This window comes from Kogia breviceps, chromosome 18 (genome assembly GCF_026419965.1).
Source record: "Kogia breviceps isolate mKogBre1 chromosome 18, mKogBre1 haplotype 1, whole genome shotgun sequence".
NCBI lineage: Eukaryota > Metazoa > Chordata > Mammalia > Artiodactyla > Physeteridae > Kogia > Kogia breviceps.
Genome location: NC_081327.1, coordinates 23080417 through 23106589, shown reverse-complemented (window position 1 = coordinate 23106589; position 26173 = coordinate 23080417). Strand labels below are relative to the sequence as shown.

Here is a 26173-nt window from a genome sequence, read left to right as displayed (position 1 = left end):
GGAAACACGCGGGCACAGGTTCATTTCAGCACCCCCATATGCCTCCTGCCCAAGGTTCTTGAGGTGGAGTACCCTCTACGGTGCGGGGGGAAGGGGTGGCGCCCCAGCCAACCAAACCTGAGCGCTTGATCCGGGCTCTTCGCTCCAAAACCTTCCAGCTCAGTTCGGCCATGAGCCCCGCCATCGCGCTCGGGCCGCCGTCTTGGCCACCGCCCCCGGGGCCGCCTGTCAGCTCCTCCCGGCCGGCCCCGCCCCCCCGCGCGACACTGTCGGGAGGCGCACCGGCCGGAAGTGAGCGCGAGGGCGAGCTTCAACCTAGCTTCGCGGCCTCCCGAGCGTCAGAGGGGCAGCCCTACGGGAGAGTGAGACGGGGACTGGCCGCGGTCGTACGGGCGTCTGGGCTACGCTCTTTCTCTCTCGACCGGCGGCACGGTGCTTTCCGGCTGCCGTCAAGCGCAGCAGTGGGCCGGCGGGCGGGGGCCGAGGAGCTGCCATGGCGGCGGCAGGCCGGCTGCTGGGCTCCTGGGTGTTGCTGGCGCCGCTGCTTGGCCTTGCGCTGCTGGGAGTCGGGCCGGTCCCGGCGCGGGCGCTGCACAACGTCACGGCCGAGCTTTTTGGGGCCGAGGCCTGGGGCACCCTGGCGGCCTTCGGAGACCTCAACTCTGACAAGCAGACGGACCTCTTCGTGCTGCGGGAAAGTCAGTGCTTGCCCGGCCCTCCCTCTCTTCGCGTGCCCCTCCTGGTGTTCCCCACACCCCTTGCCCGGATGCCCGGTCCTCCTGCATTTCCCGGCCCTTCTCTCCCAGCCCTGTCTCTCCCCCTTTATTTCCAGCATCCTTGTAGCTTGCCTGTTTTCTCTATCTTTTCCAAACCCAGGTCCTGGCCTGACCACTCCACAGTTTGATCCACTCCCGCAAGCACTGGAAACACCCCGGTTTTGGGGGGTTTTTTCCTGAGACGACCGCGGCCGTCACTTTCGCACCCCGCCCTTCTCATGGAATCACCTTCCAAAGTCCTTCCTGATTCCCAGTAGTCTTTGTAGCTTGCCTTTACTTTCCCTCCCGAGGTCCCTTCATTCCTGTCTGCGGTATTTCCTCTAGTCTCCCTTCCCCTTTGATGAACTGGAAAAGGTGCGACTTAACAATTTCCTCTCGTAGAGGACTTCTCCCTCCCTCTTCATTTACCTTGTTCACCCTCCCCTCTCTTTGTCAGGGTCCCAGTTTTCTTAGAAACTACTGTTCCTTCCCAAAGGCCTAAACACTCCACAGTTCTCACAAGTACTTCGCAGGCACTACTAATAAACCCAGTGTCACCTTGGAAAAGGATTTTCAAACTGCAGGGTTTTCTCCCGTCTGGGCTGCCCTAGTCTTTTGTGTGCAAAAGACTTCCTTGCTTTGGCCACCACCCTAGTCTTACAAATTTCTGTTTTCTTTTCCAGCTTGAGGTTCTTGGGAGTTCTTTGCATTAACCAACACTAAACAAACTTTTTTTGGTAAATCTTGATGCTGACAATGAGCATTAGAGGGTCTTAGTATTCTCTAGTACCCACAAAGGTACTGTTTGAAGTCAAGGCTGTGAAAGAAGGAAGTGAAGCACTTATAGAGTTTGACTGACAGGATCTTGGCCCAGATCTCTTGGAGTCCTTGTTAGGACTCCAGAGCCTCTTGTGGACCTTGGGTATTTCTCCTATCTTTGTATGACTGCATGTACTGCAAGAAGGGTGCATACTGCCTAACCTATAGCCACTCCACCCAAACTGGAGACAGAGATTCTCCCCTTTAACGATGCCCTGTGTTTGACTAAACAGTTTCAAAAATCTGTTCCAATGAATGCTCATTGAGCTCCAAAAATGCATCAACCTGGGGGATGGTTCTGTAGGAGCCACAAGAGGATAGTCTTAGAGGATTCAGCTTTTTCTGCTTAAATATAACATCATGTCCTATTTACTAGTCAGATATCTACAGTAGGAGTTTCTGTGTCCTTGGTGTGATGCATCTGTGCAATGGACTAAGCAGCCTTAAAAAAGACTGAGTTGTTAGGTTTGGGGAAGACAAGACTTAACACATAGTATAGTTATAAGGCATATTCTTTAGCTTCCTCTAAGTCAGTCAGTCTGACTCCTGGCAGAAGCCATTGGCCATTGGCTTCAATTTGCCTTGACCAACTAACTACATTTTTCCTTGTTCATCCTTCTAGTTTCCCTGCTTCTTTGAATATTGAATTTATGATATATTGTTAGGAATCTCCATTTCATTGGTCTAATAGGACCAACCTTGAGAGGGCAGACAAACTGGAGAAAAGTAAAAGTTTTCTTGTTGAAAACAGTGCCCAGAAAGCTTCTTGTAACCACTAATTGTATGTCTCACTGGGAAGCATTTTTCTAATGTATACTTGCTTCTTTTAGGAAATGATTTAATCGTCTTTTTGGCAGACCAGAATGCACCCTATTTTAAACCCAAAGTAAAGGTATCCTTGAAGTAAGTACAAATGTATTTGTTTCTGTAAAACAGTCGTTAGTGTAATAATAGATACGCAATAACCAGTTGGATTGTCTTTGAAATCAGTTTTACTCTGAAGTGGTGGTGTGATACAAAACCACTAGTTACGAGGTATGAAGCAACTAATTTGTTAGGAAAATTAGTGAGCATACCAAAGTTTAAAAATGATTTGCTTTAAAAAAGTAAGTAAATAATTTTGAGTGGAACCAGCATAAACACCTTTCAGTCCCTTGCAATCTGATATGCCTTCTTGAATGTCTTGGGGATTGTCCCTCATCCTGAGTGGATTGTCCCTCATCCTGAGTGTGCCTGTGGAAGCAGCTCAGTCACAGGCTCATCAGGTCAACTTTGTGCTTGGTCGTCTGAGGGAGTTTGCACTGGGGTCAATGAACTCTGTTCTAATTTTTCATTTATTGACTGCTAGGTGACTCATAGATTGATTTTGAGGAAATTCAAATCAAACTGAATTTTTTAAATGTTCAAATAATAGTTCTTTTTTTTTATATGACTGGCATTGCGTGAAACACAGTGACCCTCATTGATAGTGAGCCAACACAGTTTTGAAACTATAAGAAACGAGGATTGATCACTGTCTGGAGGAAGAGATGAGTCAGTGCAGGCTAAAGTGGCAGCTTCTAGAAAGTTATGGGACTTGTGCTTGACCTTAAGATAAGTAAAATTTAGGTGAGGGCTTTCAAGTTTCAGGACACAGCATTAACAAGAGATGGTAGTAAAAATAGCAGGTTGTGAAGAGGAGGTGGAAAGATTTGCCTGACAGAAGTGGAGGCTATGCTTTGGAAAGTTATGGACTAGGAAGATGAGATCAGGGCAGACTAGGAACCTTCATAAATATCAGAAAGAATTGACCTCAATCCCAAGAAAAGTGGGGAATCATTACAGGTTCTTGTTTAAAGGAGAGGTGGTGAAAATGGTATTTTAAGTTGATTTGATTTACTCATTACCATGTGCAGGATGAATTGGTATGTAGAAAGATCAGAGATTACTTTGGAAACTGTTCACAAAATTTAAGAAGTCCCCATATGGGGTAATGAGTGCTCAGATTCTACAGTATTTAACTTAAACCCAGACATATGTTAAAAAAAAATTGGCCTTGAGTTAGAACATTCAGGCATTGAGGGGAAAGTTATAGATGGATAAACAGGAGATTATCCCTCTTGAGAAATGTTCCTTGATACTCGTTGTCAGCATGCTTGGAGTGGGGAGGGAACAGAAGTTGATAAATATTACATCCAAGAAATGAACTGCCTAGAAGTGGTTTTTCATGGAAGATTAAAAGTTAAGGAATTTGTGGGCTATTAAAGACTTGGGTTCCACTGAGTTTTTTAAAAATCCCAAATTTAGAAACTCTTGTATTTATTGAATATAGTTTTCAAAAACTAACTGTCCTTCACTGTTTTCTTCCCCCTCTCCCCTGTTCCTCTCTCAAATGCAACCACTTTTAAAACTTTGAGCTGTTTCTTCTGATGTTTATTTCCATATTCTAAAATAAGTTTTTATACTGTAATTTCTTGAGTTAAGAAATCCATCTCTTGGATTTTTTTGTTAGCATAGACAGAGATTTAGCATCTTTAAATTGGCCCCATCTCCATAAAGTTATATCATATTTTAGCTTGGTCAGTAATCATTGTATAAATTCTGGCCATGTAGATTATGTGTACTTCAGAGCCAAGCAGTATACAGTATTTCATTTTACTATGGTTTTTCCCTGCAAGAGTAAATGATTGTTTTTTAAAAAATAAATTGCACAGTTTTCTGTGTACATATCCTTAATTTCTTTGCAGATGTTCCATCATACCTGTTGTGCTTTTTTCTTTCCCCATTGAGTCCTTTGCACTCCTCCACAATCTGAATTCATTCTGTAGGCCTTCTGCAGAGTTACTGTTTGGAGACTTTCCCTTTGTCATTCTTTGTTTGATCCCTATTTCTTGGATCCTGTGCCATTTTGTTCTTTGCTTCTTCATTTACTTCACTGGAGTGTATCCTTCAAGAAATTCCTGAGAAAGGATGCATGGGTATGTCCCTCCATTTCCAAAACCTTTTTCTACTCACTCTTTGATTGGCCTGTAGTCTTCTAGCTTCATCAGCTGCTGGTTTTAAATCCATTGCTATTCTTTTTCCTAATCCTTCAAATATGACTTATTTTTAATTTTTGAAGCTATTAGGGTCTCTTCTTTATCCCTTTTATCTGAAATTTCATAATATGTCTTGGTGTAGACTATTTTTCGTTCATTACTCTAGCCTCCCTTCAAGCTGGAGAGTTCTGTACTTGGGGCCTTTTTGAAATGTTCTTATATTATTTCTCTGATTATTTTTTTGTTTTCTCTTTCAGGAATTGCTACTAGTTGGTTATTGGACTGCCTAACTGCATCCTTTATTTCTTTATTTCATTTCTGTTTTTGTCATTTTGTGTCTTTTTCCCCACGGGAAGTTTTCTTAATTTTATCTTCGGCTTTCTATTGAATATTTTTATGTTAGCTGTCATATTTTCTTTTTATCTCCAAGAAGTTTTCTTTGTTATCTTATTGTTCTTTTCTCTTAGCATGCTGTTCTTTTTTTTTTTTTTTAAATGGATGTATTTTCTTATGTCTTCAAGTGTGGTTTTGAAGTTTTCTTTTGTTTCCTCTGTTATCTCTGTTTTTTTCAGATTCCTTATTGGTATTTGTTTTGGCTCTCTTTAATACTCATAGTTTTCTTTAAAAGGCAGGTAACTCTTTATTATACTATATTAAGAATAAGGTACTAAAGAGCTAATTGGAAACTCTGTGTAATGGGACTTACCTCCTGTCTCCTACCCTGTGGATATGTTCCTGGCTGACTGGCATCCTAGGAATTTGACAGAGTTGGGGGCAAGGGCCAAACTGTCCTTTGTAGACTTTCCATTAACTCCCTGTTGTTAGCATAAGGCCAATATCTTACCCTCTCCTGTAACTTACATCTCTAATGCCTGAAACTTCCCAGAAGTAAACTACTTGGTTATTGGCATGCTGAGCAAGAGGGAGAAGGGACCATCACAGAAAAGGTGTTTTCAGCCTGACACCTTACTTCTGTCTTCTGCTATCTCAGATGACTCCAAATTCTGAGCCTTTCATAGGTTCTCCAGCGCAAAAAGCTTCTTGAACCTTTTCTCCAAGCACTTCAGCTTTTACAGTTGACCACTGAACAACATGGATCTGAACTGCATAGGTCCACTTACATACAGATTTTTTTTCACTAAATTCATACTGCAGTACTACACTGTCCCAGTTGGTTGAATCTGTGAATGTAGAACCAAGGATGTGGAGGACCAAGTATAAAGTTATACAAGCTATGGATTTTCAACTGCAAGTGGTCAGTGCCCCTAACCCCACGTGTTCTTCAAGGGTCAACTGTAATTTCCTTGCCCTGCTAATGCAGATCCTTTCATGATCTCTTTGTCTTTGAGGGTTATGCTTTAAAAAAAAAAAAAAAATTCCATATCATTTTAGTAGGTTCTTTGAAAGAAGAAGAGATAAATTCGTATGTCAGTCTGTTATTTTGTAAAGTTCTAATTCCTATTTTTACAACCATAAAGAAGGGCAATTTTAGGAATAAAACCTGATCAGGTTAAGTTCCCATCTAGTTCTTTGTAATATATTACTGTCTATTTCAAGTACTTTTTGACCCCAAATCATTAATTTATTTGGACAAGTATTACTAACAGGTATGTGCAGCATATGTATGACTGCACATGCATACATACACAGGTACACATACAGAGGTATACACTTAGATGCAGCTTGCTACATGTGCAGTTGCTATATCATCATTTTTAAAGACCAGCTATTTTTCATGGAAAGGTTAAAGCATTGGTGGAATTCTTTGAGGAAACTGGCATTACAAAAAATATTTTATCATAATGAGGATCAATTTTAGAGGCCAACACAACTGAATTTGAATTCCAGCTATTCCATTTAACTAGCTGTTTAACAATGAAAGCTACTTCAACCTCAGTGTCCTGGTCTGTTCAGTGAGAATTATGATACCTATTTCAGGTGATGGAGATTATCAGATAATAGCTATTAAGTACTTGATGTAATATCTGAGACATAATAAGTAGCTGAATTAAAATAAAGCTATTATTATGTGTTTTTCTTACTTATTCTTACCCTTGTCAGTATTTTCCTCATTTTCACTTTAAGTAAAACCTATTATATATATTTTTATATTCTTGATGCCATTTAGAAAATAATTATCCATAGGCCGTTTGTAAACTTACTGTCTTGCTGTTTGTTCTTAAGTAGAATTAAATGTAAATTGAATTTAAGGCTTTTTTTTTTTTTTTGTGGTACGGGGGCCTCTCACTGTTGTGGCCCCTCCTGTTGCGGAGCGCAGGCTCTGGGTGCACAGGCTCAGCGGCCATGGCTCACGGGCCTAGCCGCTCTGCGGCATGTGGGATCTTCCCGGACCGGGGCACGAACCCATGTCCCCTGCATTGGCAAGTGGACTCTCGACCACTGCACCACCAGGGAAGCCCAAGGCCTATTTTTTGATTGGGTCACTCAGACAACATTATGACAAGACTCCAGAATGTTTTGTTAAGTTTACAAGGTTAATATAAACCATTTTAGAATATTTTATTATTAAAAATGTAGAATTAGGTATGTATGTTTTGATAGTGTATTGCCAGGTTTGGTCAAAAAGAACTTATTTGTCATTGTGAATCTTGAAATAAAATGACTAGTTTTCACTGTAAATTTCAAATCTGCATTAAAATCTAAAGTTAAGTAATCTATAGATAATATCTTTTATAAAATGAGGGTGATACCCTCAGTGCTTTAGCAATTGATACTGAGCCTCCATTTATGTTGTTTTTTTTCTTTTTTTTTTTTTTTTTTTTTTTTGGCTGCACCGTGCTACAGTTCCCCGACCAGGGACCTAATCCCCACCCCCTCATTGATTGGAAGCCCAGAGTCTTAACCACTAGACCGCCAGGGAAGTCCTTTGAGCCTCCATTCATATAAACACCATCCATATGTCCTGGTATCTTTGACAAAAGAACTAGGTGAAAGGATTAAGCCAATGCTTGAACATAAAACTGTGCTTCCTCTTAATAAATATTTCAGCTTTTTCTTGTTTCTTAAAACCCTCTGCGTTCATACTGAATTATTTCATAAACCAAAGAGGCCTACATACATGAAGGATGATAAGCTATTAAAGAAGAGAATGTAATTAATCAGTTCTGTGAATTTTTAAATTTTGCATTGAAAATATTTTTGTATGGTATAAATATAGACGTGTAGTTTTCTATTATAGCTCTACTGGAATGTTTGTTTATTAACATGTTTGTTTCAGGAATCACAGTACATTGATAACAAGTGTAGTCCCGGGGGATTATGATGGAGATTCACAAATGGATGTTCTTCTGACATATCTTCCCAAAAATCATGCCAATGGTGAATTAGGAGCTATTATCTTCTGGGGACAGAATCAAACCTTAGGTGAATTTGTTTTAAGAGTTTTTAATATTTATCACTGGATATTAAAGGAGAAATATGCCTGGTATTCTTAGGTCAATGTACCAAAAATAATGTTCAGAAATCAGTTCAAAAATGTAGTTCTTGAGTGTCAGTAATTGTCTCTAAAAACTTCTTTAAAAGTCTGTTTTCTGGTTCTTCTTTTTCAACCTAGAACTGGTCTGCAGTCAACTCCAGGGAACAAAATCTACTCTGTTAGCTTAAGGAAGAGAGAATTTATTAAAGGGTTTTTATGCTTTACAGAGTTATTGTGATGGCTAAAGAACACACACGAGGTTGAACTTTCAGGAACAATCCTCAAAGCCTTCAAAGAAGCTACTGCCTTTTTACCATCAGAAAGTGGCAAGTTGCACAGCAGGTGCCAAAATGACACTTGCTTACCAGCAAAATGGATGCCATGCACCTTCCCTCTTAGTACTTACAATTTGGTCAGACATTAAGACAGAAATGGCAGAAACACAGCCTTCACCTCATTCCTGCCTTGCAAAACTCACCATATCTAATTAGCAAGGCTTACATTTTATTTAGAATCTTAAATGCAAGGATATCTGAGAAATGCTATTTTTGGTTTCTAGTCTCCCCAGTACAGGAAAGCACAGAAAGTTTAGAGTAAAGGTTGAGAGTCAGTCTACTATATTTACCCACAAATCTTCAAGTCTTATCTGAAAAGCCAATTAATTATACCTAAATGGACAACTTTGTTCATGGAGCCAGACTGAAGAAATGAGGAGGAGAGGAGGGCATGGACGTTTTAGAGTCTAGTAGTTTTGCATGTATTGGGTTCTTTATATCAAAACCTTAATTGTCAACTGCTCTACTGCTAAATTGTATATAAAGAAGACTCATCTAAGAGATTTTCAGAATGAAGACTCAAAAGGAAGTTATTATAATGTAACTTCACTGTAGAATAAACTCTCCCAATAGTTTATCTTTACAAACTTGATGTCCATTTAAGTTAGATATATAGTGTCTCATTAATGCTAATAGCTGGAATTAATTAGAGATGAATTTTGAAAAGAATGAAAGAGTATTTTTCCCTAAGTGCAAATATCAAAAATAATGTGTTATAAAATGCCTTTTCGTTTATATATTTTCTTTTTTTTTTTTTAACAGATCCTTGCAATATGACCATACTCAATAGGACTTTTCAGGATGAACCATTAATAATGGAGTAAGTATGTGCTTGCTTCCCTTTGAATGATTTTAAACTTAAAAACATAAAATCTTTCACATAGGCAACTACTTTGCTAAGTTGTATTGACTCTAAATTCATTCTCCCTTTAAAGCTGATAGGGGCCTGTCCTCTTAATTATATATTTATTTGCCATGATGGAAGAAAGAGAAAGGTGAAATTCATTATTTTGCAAAGAGGGAGAGATTTGTCTTTTTGGTTTTGTTTTAAAAGCTTTGAATGTGTCCATGATGGATCTTTGTTGATCCTAGCCATGTCATTACTCAAAGAACTAAGATAACTGTTTTTGGATAAAACTGTTAGTGCTTGATTGACAGATACGAAACGTAGAGGATTTCCTCTAGAGACTTAGAAAGATTTCTATATTAAGGAGAAACTTTGTCCTTTTCACAACTCTTCCTTAGTATTATCATTTATCTCCTCAAAGTAGACTCATGTGCCAGGATAAAGTTAATCCAAATTTCTGTTAGGATTCTGGTAATGATGTAGATATGATTTCGGGGAGTAAACAATGTATAGCCCCATTCTTGTTTCCAGTGCTGCCTTTTGTACAGTTATTAAAATCATAGTCATACATCAATAGGTCAGTAACCATTAGAAGTCTGAACTTTAATTCACGGATTAATCTTTTTAAAGGTGCTCAGCTTGATTTCTTTTATAATTGGATGTTTTTCTTTGTTTTTACAATATTCAGTGGCTAGTATAAATTTTTATACCAACTAGGTACTACTTTTGTGGGTTATTTCTCCTAACCCACATCTGACTAAATAAGGAGGGTCATGATTCTGAAATAACGGTCTCCTTATCACTCAGAGACAGGCTAGGCTATGTAGAGGTTACAGACCACACCAAAATCTCACAACAAAAGTTTATTTCTTGCTCACACTGCACGTCCAGTGTGGGTCAGTGATAGGCTCTTTTGCCAGCTCTCATAGTGTCTTACAGGCCTCATCGTCTGTGGAGCTGTAACGTCATGTTCTTCTCGTTGCCAAGATGACTGGAGGGTCCAGTAACGAAAATTAAACACTTTGGCCTCAGAGTGAAACATGTCACTTCTGACATTCCATTGATTGCAACAGATACTGACTGTTGTATGTCTACCACACCTCCCCAAAGTTTTTTTTTTTTTTTAAACTAAATTAGAAGTGAGAATTTAATAAAATAGCTGCTTAATGTTTTTAATGTTTTCTTTTTAGCTTCAATGCCGATTTAATTCCTGATATATTTGGTATCACAAATGAATCCAGCCAGCCACAGATACTATTAGGAGGGTGAGTAAATATCATTATATCCATGTAATTAGTTGTACATGTTGCTGCTGGAGGGACTGTGTATCTATGTGAACTGATTGCTTTAACCATTGGGGGAAAAACTCCAGCTCATTGGAAATCCTTGTTTAAGATTTTTAAAAAGACATTTAGTCAACATATAAGCTTTCTCAAACACTATGGATTTGATCTGCAACTGGTTTCTGTGTAGAGCCAGTTTAATCCTTTTATCCCTCTGGAAATTAGAGATACAAACTTTGCAAGTCCCCATTTACATATTGGTTCATTGGATGTTTTTAGAAATGGAAAGATTTAATTTAAATAGTATGGATAGCTGCCGTCTTGATTGAATTCTCTACCTTAGTCATGTTAGCTCCCAGATGTTCATTGATAAGCCTTGTTCCTTCTTTGTTCAATGAGCAATTAATAATTGCCTGAAAATATAAACATTCCTTCTCTAAGCTCTGGAGACTTTTCCACGTATACTCTATCCTTGACCAGTTTGTATGCTAGGATTCTCTTATTATCCAAGAATGCCATTCTTAGGGAAAACTGCCTGGAATCTTGCAATTCAAAGATCTCCATTATAATTCCTCTAGATTTAAATAGAACTGTCTTCCTAACACAGGAATTCATGATAGCAAGATACTTTTCATGAGATTCCTTCAACTGGGTTAATTTTTTCTGTATTTGATAAGGCAAACATTTTAAGAGTACAGAACACATTTATTTATCTTTTTGACTTTCCAGCAAGTACAGAGAACCACCTTTATCAATCTGTCTTCCCAGGTACTATAAATCTAATGAATTTTCCCTCTGTGTTTTGGAGAAGTAATGTATTTTTATGATTAGTTTCTGAAATGTGATGCACAGGCACAGAGACAAGTAAATTATCAAAATGTGAGCTATTCTGAGGTGAAACTGTTACATTTCCTATCACTTTTTCTTAAAAGTTTTCCATAAAGAATATGAGTGTTTTTATGCTTGTCATAGTGACCTTTGAAAGACTTGCTGTGAATCTTTAATGAGAAACCTGTTTTCCTCAAACTTTGAAAAATACCTGGAAGAGAACCCTGCTTTAGAGACCAGCTGGATGGAGATCTTGCTTTGCCTTTGCGGCCATGTCTGGGAGAAACTGAGTGTGGGTGGGCTAGGGGAAGGCACAGGTGACTCCTACCATAGCAAGCCCTGCTTGTTTGTCTTGGGTAGACATGTGATTGAGAATGTGATGGTCACTTCTGGCCTGGTTTATTTCATGGTAATCTCCATTTTAGTGAAAGAAATACTTGGAATATTTTTAATATGGTGTGTTTGACCTTTGGAAATTTAAACTTCGGAAACAGCTATTGAAGATAATTGAAAAAGTAAAGACTACTAGATATTGTGTGATAATGTCATAGCTTATTTATTTGTTCTGAATTCTATGTTAGATTTTTTTTCCTCTGATGCTTCTTTAAAAACTTACTCTGCCTAAAGATATATTCACTTTTATTTTTTATACATTATTCTCTGGCATACTACAGTATACTAGAGTAATTCTCTACTATTATGATAGTTCTCATTTAAACTTCAGTTACAGATTAAACAATAGTGGCTAACCATATTATAGGTAACAAGTTTGTATCTAAGATTTGCCTGTTAACCTTTGTCCTGATAACTTTTAAAATGAAGTTATAAAAATTGACAGAAAAGAATTTTTGTCAAGAGCATTGTTAGGATGACTATTGCTAGCATTATCATTATTCAGACAACAGAACGCTGAATATGTCTCTATGGGGGCAGGCATTAATATGTTACTAAAATAAGAAAAATGTATTTCGCCATATCAATTTTATGTTACAGACATATGATTAGGTGTATAAGTGACAAAGCCATTAGTATTGACATTTTGGACCATTTACATGACTTCTGATTGGCAGCCCAGTCTGATCTATTAAGGAATCTAACCGACTTTTGCAACTTAAATATTATGCTTATTTATACCAGACCCAAGATTATCTTAAATTTAATTAAATTAGGCTAGCACCTTAATTTTATGGGAAATTTTGCAATGATCTTTAAATAGAATGCTAATGCTCCCATGGGATTGTGCTGGAAAGCCCATGGCTGTAAGTGGCCCAGTATAGGCATGGAAACAGGAGATTGCCCACAGGTAAAACTAGCATGATCAGTTCGGCTGGAGTAAAGGTGCAGATGGTCAGCCTAAGCTGGAAACAGTGATAGGTAGAAGAATCCCTTTTAATTGGTACTGTGGGGGTTATCTGATAGGGACAGGAAGGGTGCTAATTACTCTGCTGTGGTGCCAGAGATAATTGAAGTGTGTTAAATGTACAAAGGTGAGGATTCAGTTTGTGCCTCCACCTCACTTTATAATGACTTGAAATAATGTAATAATGTGCCACATTACTTAGAAATAACACCTAGCTATTAAGTGTTAGAGCAGCTTTTGCAGTGATGAGGTTATTATTAATGAGCATTTTCTGTAAAAGGGTATTTGAAACTGATGTTGCATAAGCATTCAGGATATTGTTTTTAGTATTGACGTGAAAACACTTGTAGCTGTAATTTTAATCAAAGCCAAATGTAATGTTGGTCTGTTCATATTTTCTGTGACCTATATACTGAGTTCAAGCACATTACTGGGTCAGGCCCAAGTTGTATACCTGGGAATATTAATCCAGGTATGTGACAAACAAGCACTTTTGCCATACTCCATTTACTTCACAAGCACTTGCATGAATATTTTGAATGGAATATTAATGGCGCTGAAAGCAGCCATTTTTAACTTATTTATGTGAGTGGATATTTTTCCTCCATTGACAGAAAAAAACTATCTTCTATTTAAATATAGGTATTTAATCTCAATTCAGAAGGAATAAATCCCTGTTTTTCCATGTAATCTTCTTACATTATAACCAATGACTGATTTATTAAATCACCCTTCATTTTTACTGCTGATTTGTTTGTTTGCTGGTGCATTACAGAAAATATTGCAAATATTTACCTTAAGGAAATACTGATATTTGTTTAAATCTATTGTTTAGAAAAAATACAAAAATTAAGAGATTTATAACACAAAAGAAAACCAAATAATCATCAGGACAGCTTTTTTTTACCGCGGGCTTCTCACTGTTGTGGTCCTCCCGTTGCGGAGCGCAGGCTCCAGACGCGCTGGCTCAGCGGCCCTGGCTCACAAGCCCAGCCGCTCCACGGCATGTGGGATCTTCCCGGACCGGGGCACGAACCCGTGTCCCCTGCATCGGCAGGCAGGCTCTCAACCACTGCGCCACCAGGGAAGCCCCGATCAGGACAGCTTTTAACTTTATAATCAGCATTAGTACTCATAGTCTTAACAGAAAAAGGTAACTTTGAGATGATTCATATTTTCTTAGAATTCCCCTAGCAACCCCCTCCCTTTCTCACCTTATACACCATTTTTATTTTGAACGTTGTTTAAAGGAATCTATTAGGACTTAAGAAATAAGTTTTTTATTGGTATTTCCATGGAAACAGAGCATCAATTTTATAACTTTTCTCTTTTCCTAAAGAAACTTTGCTATTGGAGATAAATTCATTGATTCTCTCGTTTCTCGACTAAATCTTTTTCTTTTCAAAATTAAGCCACAGAAATAGTGTAAGTTTTAGCGGATAACTTAGAATTGTATATGCTGTGATTATTTCAAGTGGCTTGTTACTCAAGGATCCATAATTTTATTTCCTGGAGTCCCACCAGAAGCTTTCGGGGACTCAAATAACCCTTGATTCCCTGGTGATTTATCATACTGCTTTGTTTTATGTTCTGGTTGGCAGTGTTGTATGTAAGTGAACTTTTGATTGTTTCTACGTGAATTTAAGAGGTTATTCTCAAAATTTACTCACTTTGCTTTTAGTTAAATCTTACAATTTTTTAAATATGTTTTCTTTGTAGTAATCATTTAGAAAGAGAGCTTCTTTTGAGTTTCTGTGCAAGTGAATTCAACAGTAATTGTTCATCATTAATACTGATGATATTTAAAAGTGTTTTGAATTCAACATATTTCTATTAGCATGTATCAAAATTTTGTTTCCTTCTTTGAGAGGAAACCATTTTGTTTTATTACGATTTGCATGTATTGAAAAAAGTCCATTTTAAAACAAGCATAGAATACCAATGAACTGTACACTTAAAAATGGTAAAGATGGTAACTTCTATGTTATATATATTTTACCACAATAAAAATTAGAAAAAGAAAAACAAGCACAGTTAGAGAAGCTATGTGTATAGAGCAGACTTTGAGTAAGCTTGGTATATATTATCATTTCAATTTAGGATAAAATGAATCAAAATAATTTATAATTCCTGAAAATACAGGTTAAGTTCTCTTTCATTAGAGTCCTATTGTATGTTTTAAAAATGTATGTGCTGTTGAAAATGCCCTACAAATACTTGATTTTTAACAGTCTGGAGGCCTAGGCTCTGAGCTGTGTGAGTTCCTGAGTTCCATAGTAGTCCTGAGTAGAGATGGGGGCCTATGCTTCTCCTCAGACTGCCTACTCTTCTGTCTGTGTGCCCTAGGAGCCAGTGCTGCTAGGGCCGTCTCTTAGGTGTAATATCACTGTTGCACACCCTGTGGAGGTAGGAACATTTGGACAAAGTAAGGATATGGCTGAAAGAAATCGCCACATTTTCTCTTACGAACATAAGGTGCTATTTCTAAGAGGTCCTTAAGATTTATCTGGTCTGACCCATACCTTTGAATTCTAATAGAGGCCCAAGAGTGAGTGAATAACCCATCAGGTATTTACCAATGTAACTCTGTTCTTCAGCCATGCTTCTTTTCCCACTTTTCTCTCATGTGTTGTACTCTTCCCCATGCCCCTCTTGAAGAGGCATACCTCAGGGTTGCACAGCTTATTGTCCTCTGTGACGCTCAGGGTTGGATGGGGAAGGTTGAGAAGAAAGAGAATCTTAAGCCTATTTGCTTTTTAAAATATCTACTTAGTAACTGGGGTCGGCAGTTTCCATCAGTTGTCTCATATTTTTCCCACAACAGGTAGCTATGTAGCTCAAGAGGCGCTGTCAAGGAGCCGGCTAATTCAAAGGTTAAGTGACCACTGTAAGCTTGCAGTGTAAATAAATGGTAGATCTGGGATTTGAATCTTGGTCTTCCAAATTGTAAAGGCTTTGCTCCAGCCTTCAACTCTGTATAGCCATTACCATTGTTATAGTCACAGAGGGCCTTTGGTGGTGCTCCAACATGGTTAACTTAGACTTCCTCATAGCATAGTGGTTGTTTTCCAAGAAGAAGCAATACAAGAGTATAGACAGAAGCTGGAGATATCTTTTAGGCTCAGTCCTGTCTTGGCAGTTAAACAGCATCACTTCTGTGGCATTCTAATCAAAGAATTAGCTAATATTCTAGGGAATTTGAGGATTATGTACTCTACCTGTTGATGTGAGCATGGCTTAACTGAAATGTAAAAGAGCATGTGGGATGGGAAATAATGTGGCCATCTTTGGATACACAGCATGGTAGGTTGTGTTTATTTACCATAAGTAAAGACTTGCAAAGGAATATGCAAACACAGATCATTTAACCAACTAGATCCTCAGGTTTCGTAGGTACTCCTACCTAAAATTGATGAGCCTGAAAACGTACCTGTTTTCACTATAACTTTCTACTCCTTCATATAAGAATGCCATATTCTTTACCCTTCCTAAATCTCACTAATTATACATTTCCTGGGGAGTAAAAACCCGTATGGCACGTAACACAGGTATACTAAACTAATAGAATTTCCAGTTCTTCCTCTTCTATTTCTTCTTCCTATTTCTCTTCAGATGAAGCTTGGTAGCAAAAAGCATTTTGATCCACATTGAGATGTTCTGAATTCAGATGTGCTAGAGTGGGGTTGGAGTAATGACAGATTTTTTTTTAATGACTGCCTCCTGCATTCCCTGACTACTGTCAAAGCATCTGTAATTATTGAGAGAGCGTCCTGGGAGAGCACAGCAGAGAGCATCCGTAAGAAACACCAAATTCAGCAAAGCAGACCTTTAAGCTCTTCTTAGTACTCTATCCCTAAGACACATAATTAAATGGAAGGAGGGTACTTTTCATGCCTATGTAGTTTGGGATCATGCCAGTGATTGTTTCAGATGTGACCAGAACGTTCTCAAGGACTACCAAACCTATGGATAAAACTTTTACATAATTTCTTTCATATTTGGTATGCATTTTTCTATAATGTAGCTAATATCTACTTTATCAAATCATATCAAGAAAATTCCATTTAAAGTCAAATATCTTATGAAATGTTTACTATTTTCCTTCTCCTATTGATAGAAAATAAATTTACATGCTGGCACCTGAGCCAAATAATTTTTTATAGTATATACCTTTCTCATTTATTAAAGTCATAGGGAAAAATTTGGTATGTCTAAAGAAATAGAAAGAAATTGTGTGATTTCTCATTTTTATAATCTGTTTTCATTTACTCCAAAAGCCAGATAACCAGAGTCAGTATTCACATACATTTAATGGACTAATATGTCTTTTATCATACTTATTGTATTATAAATTATTTTAGCTGTACTTTACATTGCAGTGCTTTAAGTTCACTAAAGATAAACAGCAAGTTGCTTTACTATCTTGTTTTTATAACTTATTTTATGAAAATAGATAAATCAGTTTTATCAAAATTACCTTAATTTTGACTGCTTTTAGTAATCTTTTCTACAATATATAATCTGTACTTTTCTCAGTTTTTGTAATATTCCTTGAAACACATGTTAACACATTTATTTGAATTGAAAAGATGAGGTCAAACTCTTTCTGACAGAAAATAACTTTCATTTGGAGATTGGTTTGACAGTGAGGACTGGCTTTGCTAATTGGATTATATACCAGGCATTTTGCATAAATTGAATGAGCTAAATCAGCAGCTCTAAATTCTTTTTTTTTACTTTCATTATGGAAAAATTTAAACATATGCAAAGGTAGAGCAAATAGGACAATGAATTTGCATATAATACACCTGTCATTCAGCTACAGTTAGCAACTCTTGGCCAGTCTTATTTCATTCACAACTTTTCCTTCATTTCTCTAACTCCCTCCCCAGACATTTTTAATCCATAAACATTTAAGTATATATCTCTAAAAAATAAGGATGTTTTTAAAATACATAATGACAGTGTATTTATCATACCTAAAAAATTAATATTAATATTAAATTTCCATGGAGATTTTAATGCACATATATGAACAGGATTTCTTAGCATCTGTATCTATAAAGATGAAGAAAAGGAGTAGACTTTATGCTGAATCCTCTTTCATTCTAGCAGTGTCATGCTATTCTAATGATAAGTAAACTGATATATTTTAAAGCTCCATTCATTCCTTCAAAAGCATTTCCAGTGAAATTTTACCCTTGATTTAATAAGCTATCAAAGCTTTTTCATCAACTGTACAGTAATAATTAAAGTAACTCAACCTCAAAGAGATTTTTTTTTTTAAAACAGCTGGATGCATAAAGCCAATTTAAATACCAGTTTGAAGATGTACATTTCTTTGGAGACATATGATAGCATGATCACTAAAAAGACCAGATATAAAAACATTTTACATCATATACATCATGATAAAGTTCTATAACAGAAATAGAATAGAAGTACAAGTCCAAGGATAAAGAGGAGAAGAGCTTTTTTATGTGGTTTGTGGATGTATGTGGGTGATGGTGGATAATAATCAGTATGGTATCTATATTCTACTGAATATATTTTTAAGAGTAATCATTTTTATTTTTTTATTGAAGTATAGTTGCTATAAAATATTATAAAGGTGACAGGTGTACAATATAGTGATTTACAGCTTGTAAGGTTTATATGACATTTATAGTTATTATAAAATATTGGCTCTATTCCCTGTGTTGTACAATATATCCTTGTTTTATACTTAATAGTTTGTACCTCTTACTCCCCTGCCCCTATATTGCCCCTCCTCCTTCCCTCTCCCACTGGTAACCACTAGTTTGTTCTGTATTATATCTTTGAGCCTGCTTCCTTTATGTTGTATTCACTAGTTTGTTGTTTTTTTAGATTCCACATACAAGTGATATCAATAGTTTTCATCTTTCTCTGTCTGACTTATTTCACCTAGCATAATGCCCTTCAAGTCCATCCATGTTGCTGCAGATGGCAAAATTTCATTCTTTTTTATGGCCGAGTAGCATTCCATTGTGTGTATGTATATGTGTGTATATATTAACACACATATTTATATATCATATCTTCTTTATTCATCTGTTGTTAGATACTTAGGTTGCTTGCATATCTTGGCTTTCATAAATAATGCTGCTATGAACATATCTTTTTGAATTAGTGTTTTTGTTTTAGATATATATACCTAGGAGTGCTATTGCTGGATCATATGGTAGCTGTTTTTATTTGAGAAATCTCCATACTGTTTTCCACAGTGGCTGTACCAATTTACATTCCTACTAACAGCGTACGAGGGTTCCCTTTTCTCTACATCCTCACCAACATTTGTTATTTGTGTTCTTTTTGATGATAGCCATTCTGACAGGTATGAGGTCATATCTCATTATGGTTTTGATTTACATTTCCCTGATAATTAGCCAGGTTGAGCATCTTTCCATGTGCCTGTTGGCCATCTGCATTTTCTCTTTGGAAAAATGTCTGTTCAGTTCTTCTGCCCATTTTTTAATTGGGTTGGTTGTTTTTTTGATGTTGAGTTATTTATATGAGCTGTTTATGTTGGATATTAATCCCTTATCAGTCATATCATTTGCAAATATTTTCTTCAATTCAGTAGGTAGTCTTTTCATTTTTTCAGTGGTTTCCTGTGCTGTGCAAAAGCTCTTAAGTTTTAATTACGTCTCATTTGTTTACTTTTTGCTTTTATTTCCTTTGCTTTAGGAGATGGATCCAAAAGAATATTGCTGTGATTTATGTCAAAGAGTGTTCTGCCTATGTTTTCCTCTAGGAATTTTATAGTATCTAGTCTTACATTTAGGTCTGTAATCCATTTACAGTTTATTTTTGTATATGGTGTTAGAGTATGTTCTGATTTCATTGTTTTACATGTAGCTGTCCAGTTTTCCCAGCACCACTTATTGAAGAGACTGTCTTTTCTCCATTGTATATTCTTGCCTCCACTGTTATAGATTAATTGACTATCTAAGTGTGTGGGTTTATTTTTGGGCTCCATATTCTGTTCCATTAATTAGAGTAATCATTTTATTTTAAAATATCAGTAATTTTTATTATTTTTTTTTTTGGCGGTACGCGGGCCTCTCACTGTTGTGGCCTCTCCTGTTGCAGAGCACAGGCTCCAGACGCACAGGTTCAGCGGCCAGGGCTCACGGGCCTAGCCGCTCCGTGGCATGTGGGATTTTGCCAGACCAGGGCACGAACCCGTGTCCCCTGCATTGGCAGGCAGACTCTCAACCACTGCACCACCAGGGAAGCCCCATCAGTAATTCTAATAAGTTTAAAGATTACGTGCTTTTGTAGCTATTTTAAATGTTGAAAATATTTATATTACTTTCTTAGAAATGAACTTCAAGGTATTAAGGGATATAGTTTTTGTAAATTCTTTAAGAGTCTATTGGAGCAAAAGTTTTCAAGACCACTAGACTAGGCAGCTTAGAGAAGCATGCTAGATCCATCTTCACGCTAGACCCATCTCCTAGTAACTGCTTTTACCTGGGTATCTTTTTTTTTTTTTTTAATAGTTCAGTTGTATTACATGAATGTTGTTATTGTTGGTTTTTAAATTAAGTATTTTTTTTTTTGGCTGTGTTGGGTCTTCATTGCCATGCGTGGGCTTTCTCTAGTTGTGTTGAGTGGGGGCTACTCTTCATTGCAGTGCGCGGGCTTCTCAATGTGGTGGCTTCTCTTGTCACGAAGCAAAGGCTCTAGGTACCTGGGCTTCAGTAGTTGTGGCACACGGGCTCAGTAGTTGTGGCTCACGGGCTCTAGAGCGCAGGCTCAGTGGTGTGGCGCGCGGGCTTAGTTGGTCCATGGCATGTGGGATCTTCCCGGACCAGGGATTGAACCCATGTCCCCAGCATTGGCAGGCGGATTCTTAACCACTGCACCACCAGGGAAGTCCCTTACCTGGGTATCTTAAATAATGACAACTCAGTGTAGGCTGATCATTGAAAAGTGAGTGGATTATCAGTCATTTCTAAGAGCAGTTACCATAATAGGCAACTAAAAGCTACAGTTGACATTAATTACATGTAAATTCATCCTTTGATAAATGCGATTCTTTGAGATTAAAGGTGATGATGCCTATAAATTAGAACACCTTGACATAATTATGTTTCCTGTTGGGAACAAACTAGTAATGGGAATTTTCTACAGAGGTCAAGAAATGTCAACAGATAGATTCAACATGACTCAGAACTGCCTACTTTTTCAGCTCTGCTGTTTCTTCCTTTGTCGTCAGAGCAGTTTACATCTGTGACCTTGGCATTCAAATGGAGTTAAGGAAATTATAGTTTATATGGGTATAGTTGCTTGAAAAATATGGTGTCTGCTTACTGAAAAACTATGTTGTGTATAAAGAGCAACATTAAAGGCAAAAGGAGAAATGAATTTTATTTTCACCTATTTAAATTTTTAAATTTTTAAAAATTTAATTATCTTAGGCAACTTCAGTTTTCAGTCATCTTAAAATGCACCATGAAAGAAGTAAAAGCTCTTTCTCCCCCCACCTTTGGTAGTCAGCAGAATGGTAAATAGACACTGTATGTAAAAAAACTATAAGAATCTGCTAACTGCCTTTTATGTGATGTTAATGTAAAATATCAGAGTATAGGCAACAAGTGTAAAACTTAAAATACTGTGAAGAACTTGAATATTGATTTGAAATGTTCAAGATAGCAATATTACAATTAATATTTTGTTAGGAGTTGCAAACTCAAGTGTCTGATGGGGCCCAGAAGGAAAACAAAGTGAGTGAACTGTTTGGGAAACTTGGGACTTGACCTGCCTGCAGGCTCTAGCTCTGTGTGAAAAGAGCCAGTTGTTTGACATACCTTCTGATATTTCAAGAGAAGTTGGAAATCCTGATTTTTATTTGAAATCTGATTTTTAATTTGTTTTACCTCTGAATTCAAACTTTTTAAAGCAATGTGTAGGTCAAATAAAAACACATTTTATGCTGAATTTGGCCCATAGTCTGCCACTTTATGACTTTTGCTTTTTCGCTGTTCTAGATTCTTCATTTGAAATGTACGTTTTGTTAAATAGTTCCTAAGACAAAATGTCACAAGTTGGTTGAGGTTTTCCAAAATTCTAGCTATAACTTGTTTCAAAGCAAACCTGTAAAAAAAAAATCTATGGGAAATTAGATCAATAACTACTAGCATAGTCATTAAAGACAGCCACATGTTTAACCTCATGGAGCTCAACTGTGTAAAAGTTTGTGTTTTTTAAATTCATTTTCAGCATATAATTACAAATTTGTTGGGAACATGAGAAACTCTTCTGAAATGACTTTATGTCAAACTTGTCATAGAATCTCTAGCCTGAGTCTGATTATTTTGTATGTAATTAAAAATACTTTAATGCTTAGAATTTAAAGAACTGATGAATAAATGGCATATCTTAAAGAGAAGTGAACCAATGATTATTAAATTGGACTTAATTGAAATTATTTTAAGCATTTCTAACTTTCTGTAGTGTGAAAGAAAAACATGACATGAATGCTTGTAATTGAATTACCATACAACAAATGCTAAATATAACTTCAGTGTATATTAATATATGCTTATTATCATAACCTTATATTATGGGGTTTTCGTTAAAGTAATACAATCAAGTTGTAGGAATACTGCTTAGTTTGGTTTTTAGTGCCTTGTTTAGGTTATAGATGAGGCCCAGTATGTGCTAAAAAGAATGTAGAAGGAGGTTATTGGGAAGAAGTTACTGTTTGTAGAACCCTTTGCATAGAGAAAATTTTCTCCTATTGAATGCTTATTCTTTTTTCCAGAATCCACCTACCAATAACAAATTAGTCAATTGTTTCTTTCCACTTTCCAAACACTTCAAAACTGAATTCACAGATGAACCTTGTTTGCTGTCTACTCAATTGGATACTATGTTGACAATTAACTTCGACTTAATTAGCCTTTAATTGCTTTTGGGAGATGACATATCTGTGCTTCCATATTGGACTGCAACATAGTACTGTGAAAAAAATAGTGAATTCTAACTAGAAGTAGAGAAGAATAGGAGATGCTACTTGAGACTACGATTCAGTTCAGCCAGTATTTGGGAGCCAGGTCCTGGTTAGGCATTGTAGATACAAATATCTATGAGTCAGGGTACCTAGGATACACTCTCAAAGAAATAGTTCCTCAAGTAACTATAATGCAACTAAAGTGCCATTAGAGAAAAGTATAATAGTGAAACGGTGAGAGAGGAGTAAAGGCCTTTTGGAGGACTGATTTAAGTAGGGCCTTGATAAATAGGAATGCCTTTGACACTGGAGTGTTCTTCACTGGTGAGGGATTGTGGGGAAATGATTTTATTTAAACTTGCTCTTCTTTCTGTAGTTCCTAATAGTTTACCTGTATGACCTTCTTGATTTTGACAAATGCACTATGGTTATATTAGATGTTAACATTAGGAGTAACTTAATGAAGGATATGTGAAAGCTTAGTACTATTGATTTTATTAATGAGATAAAATTTGCATAACATTATTAAAATAAACCATCATTGTATACACTTTAGTGAGATTTAGAACTTTTACAACATTGTGCAACCATCACCTAGTTCCAATGACTTTTCATCACTCCGAAAGGAAACCCTGTACCCATTAAGCAGTCACTCTCCCTTTCCCCTCTACCCTTGCACTTGGTAACCACTAATCTTCTTTCTGTCTCTAGGATTTTCCTATTATGGGTATTTCATATACATGAAATCATACAAGATGTGACTTTTTGAGTCTGGCTTCTTTCACGTAGCATAATGTTTAAAAGATTCATCCATATTGTATCATGTATCAGTACTCCAGTTATTTTTATGACTGAATAATATTTTCATTGTATGGGTATATGATATTTTGTTTATTCATTCATCCATTGGTAGATATTTGGGTTATTGTGAATAGTGCTGCTAAGAACATTCATGTACCAGTATTTGTTTGAATACCTGTTTTCAATTCTTTTTTTTTTTTTGACATCTTTATTGGAGTATAATTGCTTTACAATGTTGTATTAGTTTCTGCTGTATAATAGAATGCATCAGATATACATATACATATATCCCCATATCCCCTCCCTTTTGCATCTCCCTCCCACCCTCCCTATCCCACGCCTCTAGGTGGTCACAAAGCACCCAGCTGATCTCTCTGTACAATGCAGCTGCTTCCCACTAGCTATCTATTTTACATTTGGTGGTGTATATGTATGTCAGTGCTACTTTGTCCCAGCTTACCCTTCCCCCTCCCCATGTCCTCAAGTCCATTCTCTACATCTGTGTCTTTATTCCTGTCCTGACCCTGGATTCATTAGAACCATTTTTTTAAATTTCATATATATGCATTGCCATATGGTATTTGATTTTCTCTTTCTGACATACTTCACTTTGTATGACAGACTCTGGGTACATCCACCTCACTACAAACAACTCAATTTTTTTTCTTTTTATGGCTGAGTAATATTCCATTGCATATATGTGCCACATCTTCTTTATCCATTCATCTGTCAGAGGACACTTAGGTTGCTTCCATGTCCTGGCTATTGTAAATAGTGCAGCAGTGAACATTGTGGTACCTGTCTCTTTTTGAATTATGTTTTTCTCAGGGTATATGCCCAGTAGTGGGATTGCTGGGTCATATGGTAGTTCTATTTTTAATTTTTTTAAGGAGCCTCCGTAATGTTCTCCATAGTGGCTGTATCAATTTACATTCCCACCAACAGTGCAAGAGGGTTTCCTTTTCTCCACACCCTCTCCAGCATTTATTGTTTGTAGATTTTTTGATGATGGCTATTCTGACTGGTGTGAGGTGATACTGCATTGTAGTTTTGATTTCCATTTCTCTAATGATTAGTGATGTTGATCATCCTTTCATGTGTTTGTTGGTAATCTGTATATCTTCTTTGGAGAAATGTCTATTTAAATCTTCTGCCCATTTTTGGATTGGGTTGTTTGTCTTTTTGATATTGAGATGCATAAGCTGCTTGTATATTTTGGAGATTAATCCTTTGGCAGTTGCTTCATTTGCAAATATTTTCTCCCATTCTGAGGGTTGGCTTTTTGTCTTGTTTATGGTTTCCTTTGCTGTACAAAAGCTTGTAAGTTTCATTAGGTCCCATTTGTTTTTGTTTTTATTTCCATTACTCTATAAGAGGTGGGTCAAAAAAGATCTTTCTATGAGTTATGTCAAAGAGTGTGCTTCCTATGTTTTCCTCCAAGAGTTTTATAGTGTCTGGTCTTACATTTAGTTCTCTAATCTATTTTGAGTTTATTTTTCTATATGGTGTTAGAGAGTGTTCTAATTTCATTCTTTTACATGTAGCTGTCCTGTTTTCCCAGCACCACTTATTGAAGAGGCTGTCTTTTCTCCATTGTATATTCTTGCCTCCTTTATCAAAGATAAGGTGACCATATGTGTGTGGGTTTATCTCCTGTGAAATTTTTTGTTCTTGTTCTGTGAAAAATGCCATTGATAGTTTGATAGGGATTGCATTGAATCTGTAGATTGCTTTCGGTAGTCTAGTCATTTTCACAATGTTGATTCTTCCAATCCAAGAACATGGTATGTCTCTCCATCTGTTTGTATCATCTTTAATTTCTTTCATCAGTGTCATAGTTTTCTGCATACAGGTCTTTTGTCTCCTTAGGTAAGTTTATTCCTAGGTATTTTATTCTTTTCATTGTAATGGTAAATGGGAGTGTTTCCTTAATTTCTCTTTCAGGTTTTTCATCATTAGTGTATATCAATGCAAGAGACTTCTGTGCATTAATTTTGTATCCTGCTACTTTACCAGATTCATTGATTAGCTCTAGTAGTTTTCTGGTAGAGTCTTTAGGATTCTCTATGTATAGTATCATGTCATCTGCAAACAGTGTGTTTTTCAATTCTTACTGGTATACCTAGGTATAGAAATGCAGGGTTGGGCTTCCCTGGTGGCATGGTGGTTGAGAGTCTGCCTGCCGATGCAAGGGACACGGGTTCGTGCCCCGGTCTGGGAAGATCTCACGTGCCGTGGAGTGGCTGGGCCCCTGAGCCATGGCTGCTGAGCCTGCGCATCCGGAGCCTATGCTCCACAACGGGAGAGGCCACAACAGTGAGAGGCCCGTGGACCGCAAAAAAAAAAAAAAAAAGAAAAGAAAAGAAAAAGAAATGCAGGGTCATATGGCAATTCATTGTTCAGCTTTTGGAAGAATTACCAAACTGTTTTCCATAGCTAATGCACCATTTTATATTCCCATCAGCAATATACAAGAGTTCTATTTCTTTTAGCAGTTTGAGACATCTGAGTTAACTTTTGGTATATGGTATGAGGTAGGGGTCTAAATTCATTCTTTTTCATGGCTGAAAACTTTGGAATTAATATTAATAAAAGATAATCATTCTTCACAGTCTCAGGAAAATATCACCCATGATAATATTAAGTTATTTTTCTTATACTTAAAGAATTAAAGATATAAATATAAGAGCTAAAACTACAAAACTCTTAG

At 37.0% G+C, this 26173-nt stretch overlaps 2 protein-coding genes across 9 annotated transcripts in view; one reads left to right on the top strand and one right to left on the bottom strand.

Moving 5' to 3' along the window:
• The window catches only part of PHKB (phosphorylase kinase regulatory subunit beta), a 198475-nt gene extending 198214 nt beyond the window's left edge, over positions 1-261 (bottom strand). For 3 of the 7 annotated variants that reach the window (XM_059045656.2, XM_067018200.1, XM_067018201.1), the window contains exon 1: positions 118-260. In XM_059045656.2, coding sequence (XP_058901639.1) covers positions 118-184 — 67 coding nt within the window. In that variant the 5' untranslated portion in view covers positions 185-260. Of the gene's footprint in view, positions 1-117 lie in introns of all 7 variants that reach the window. The other 4 variants (XM_059045657.2, XM_067018199.1, XM_067018202.1 and 1 more) reach the window with 2 other exon arrangements.
• ITFG1 (integrin alpha FG-GAP repeat containing 1) overlaps positions 162-26173 on the top strand; it is a 267360-nt gene continuing 241348 nt past the window's right edge. Inside the window, exons 1-5 of one of the 2 annotated variants that reach the window (XM_059045665.2) lie at positions 162-698; positions 2405-2477; positions 7830-7975; positions 9125-9182; positions 10400-10474. In XM_059045665.2, coding sequence (XP_058901648.1) covers positions 494-698; positions 2405-2477; positions 7830-7975; positions 9125-9182; positions 10400-10474 — 557 coding nt within the window. In that variant the 5' untranslated portion in view covers positions 162-493. The remainder of the gene's footprint in view (positions 699-2404; positions 2478-7829; positions 7976-9124; positions 9183-10399; positions 10475-26173) is intronic. The other variant, XM_067018203.1, reaches the window with a different exon arrangement.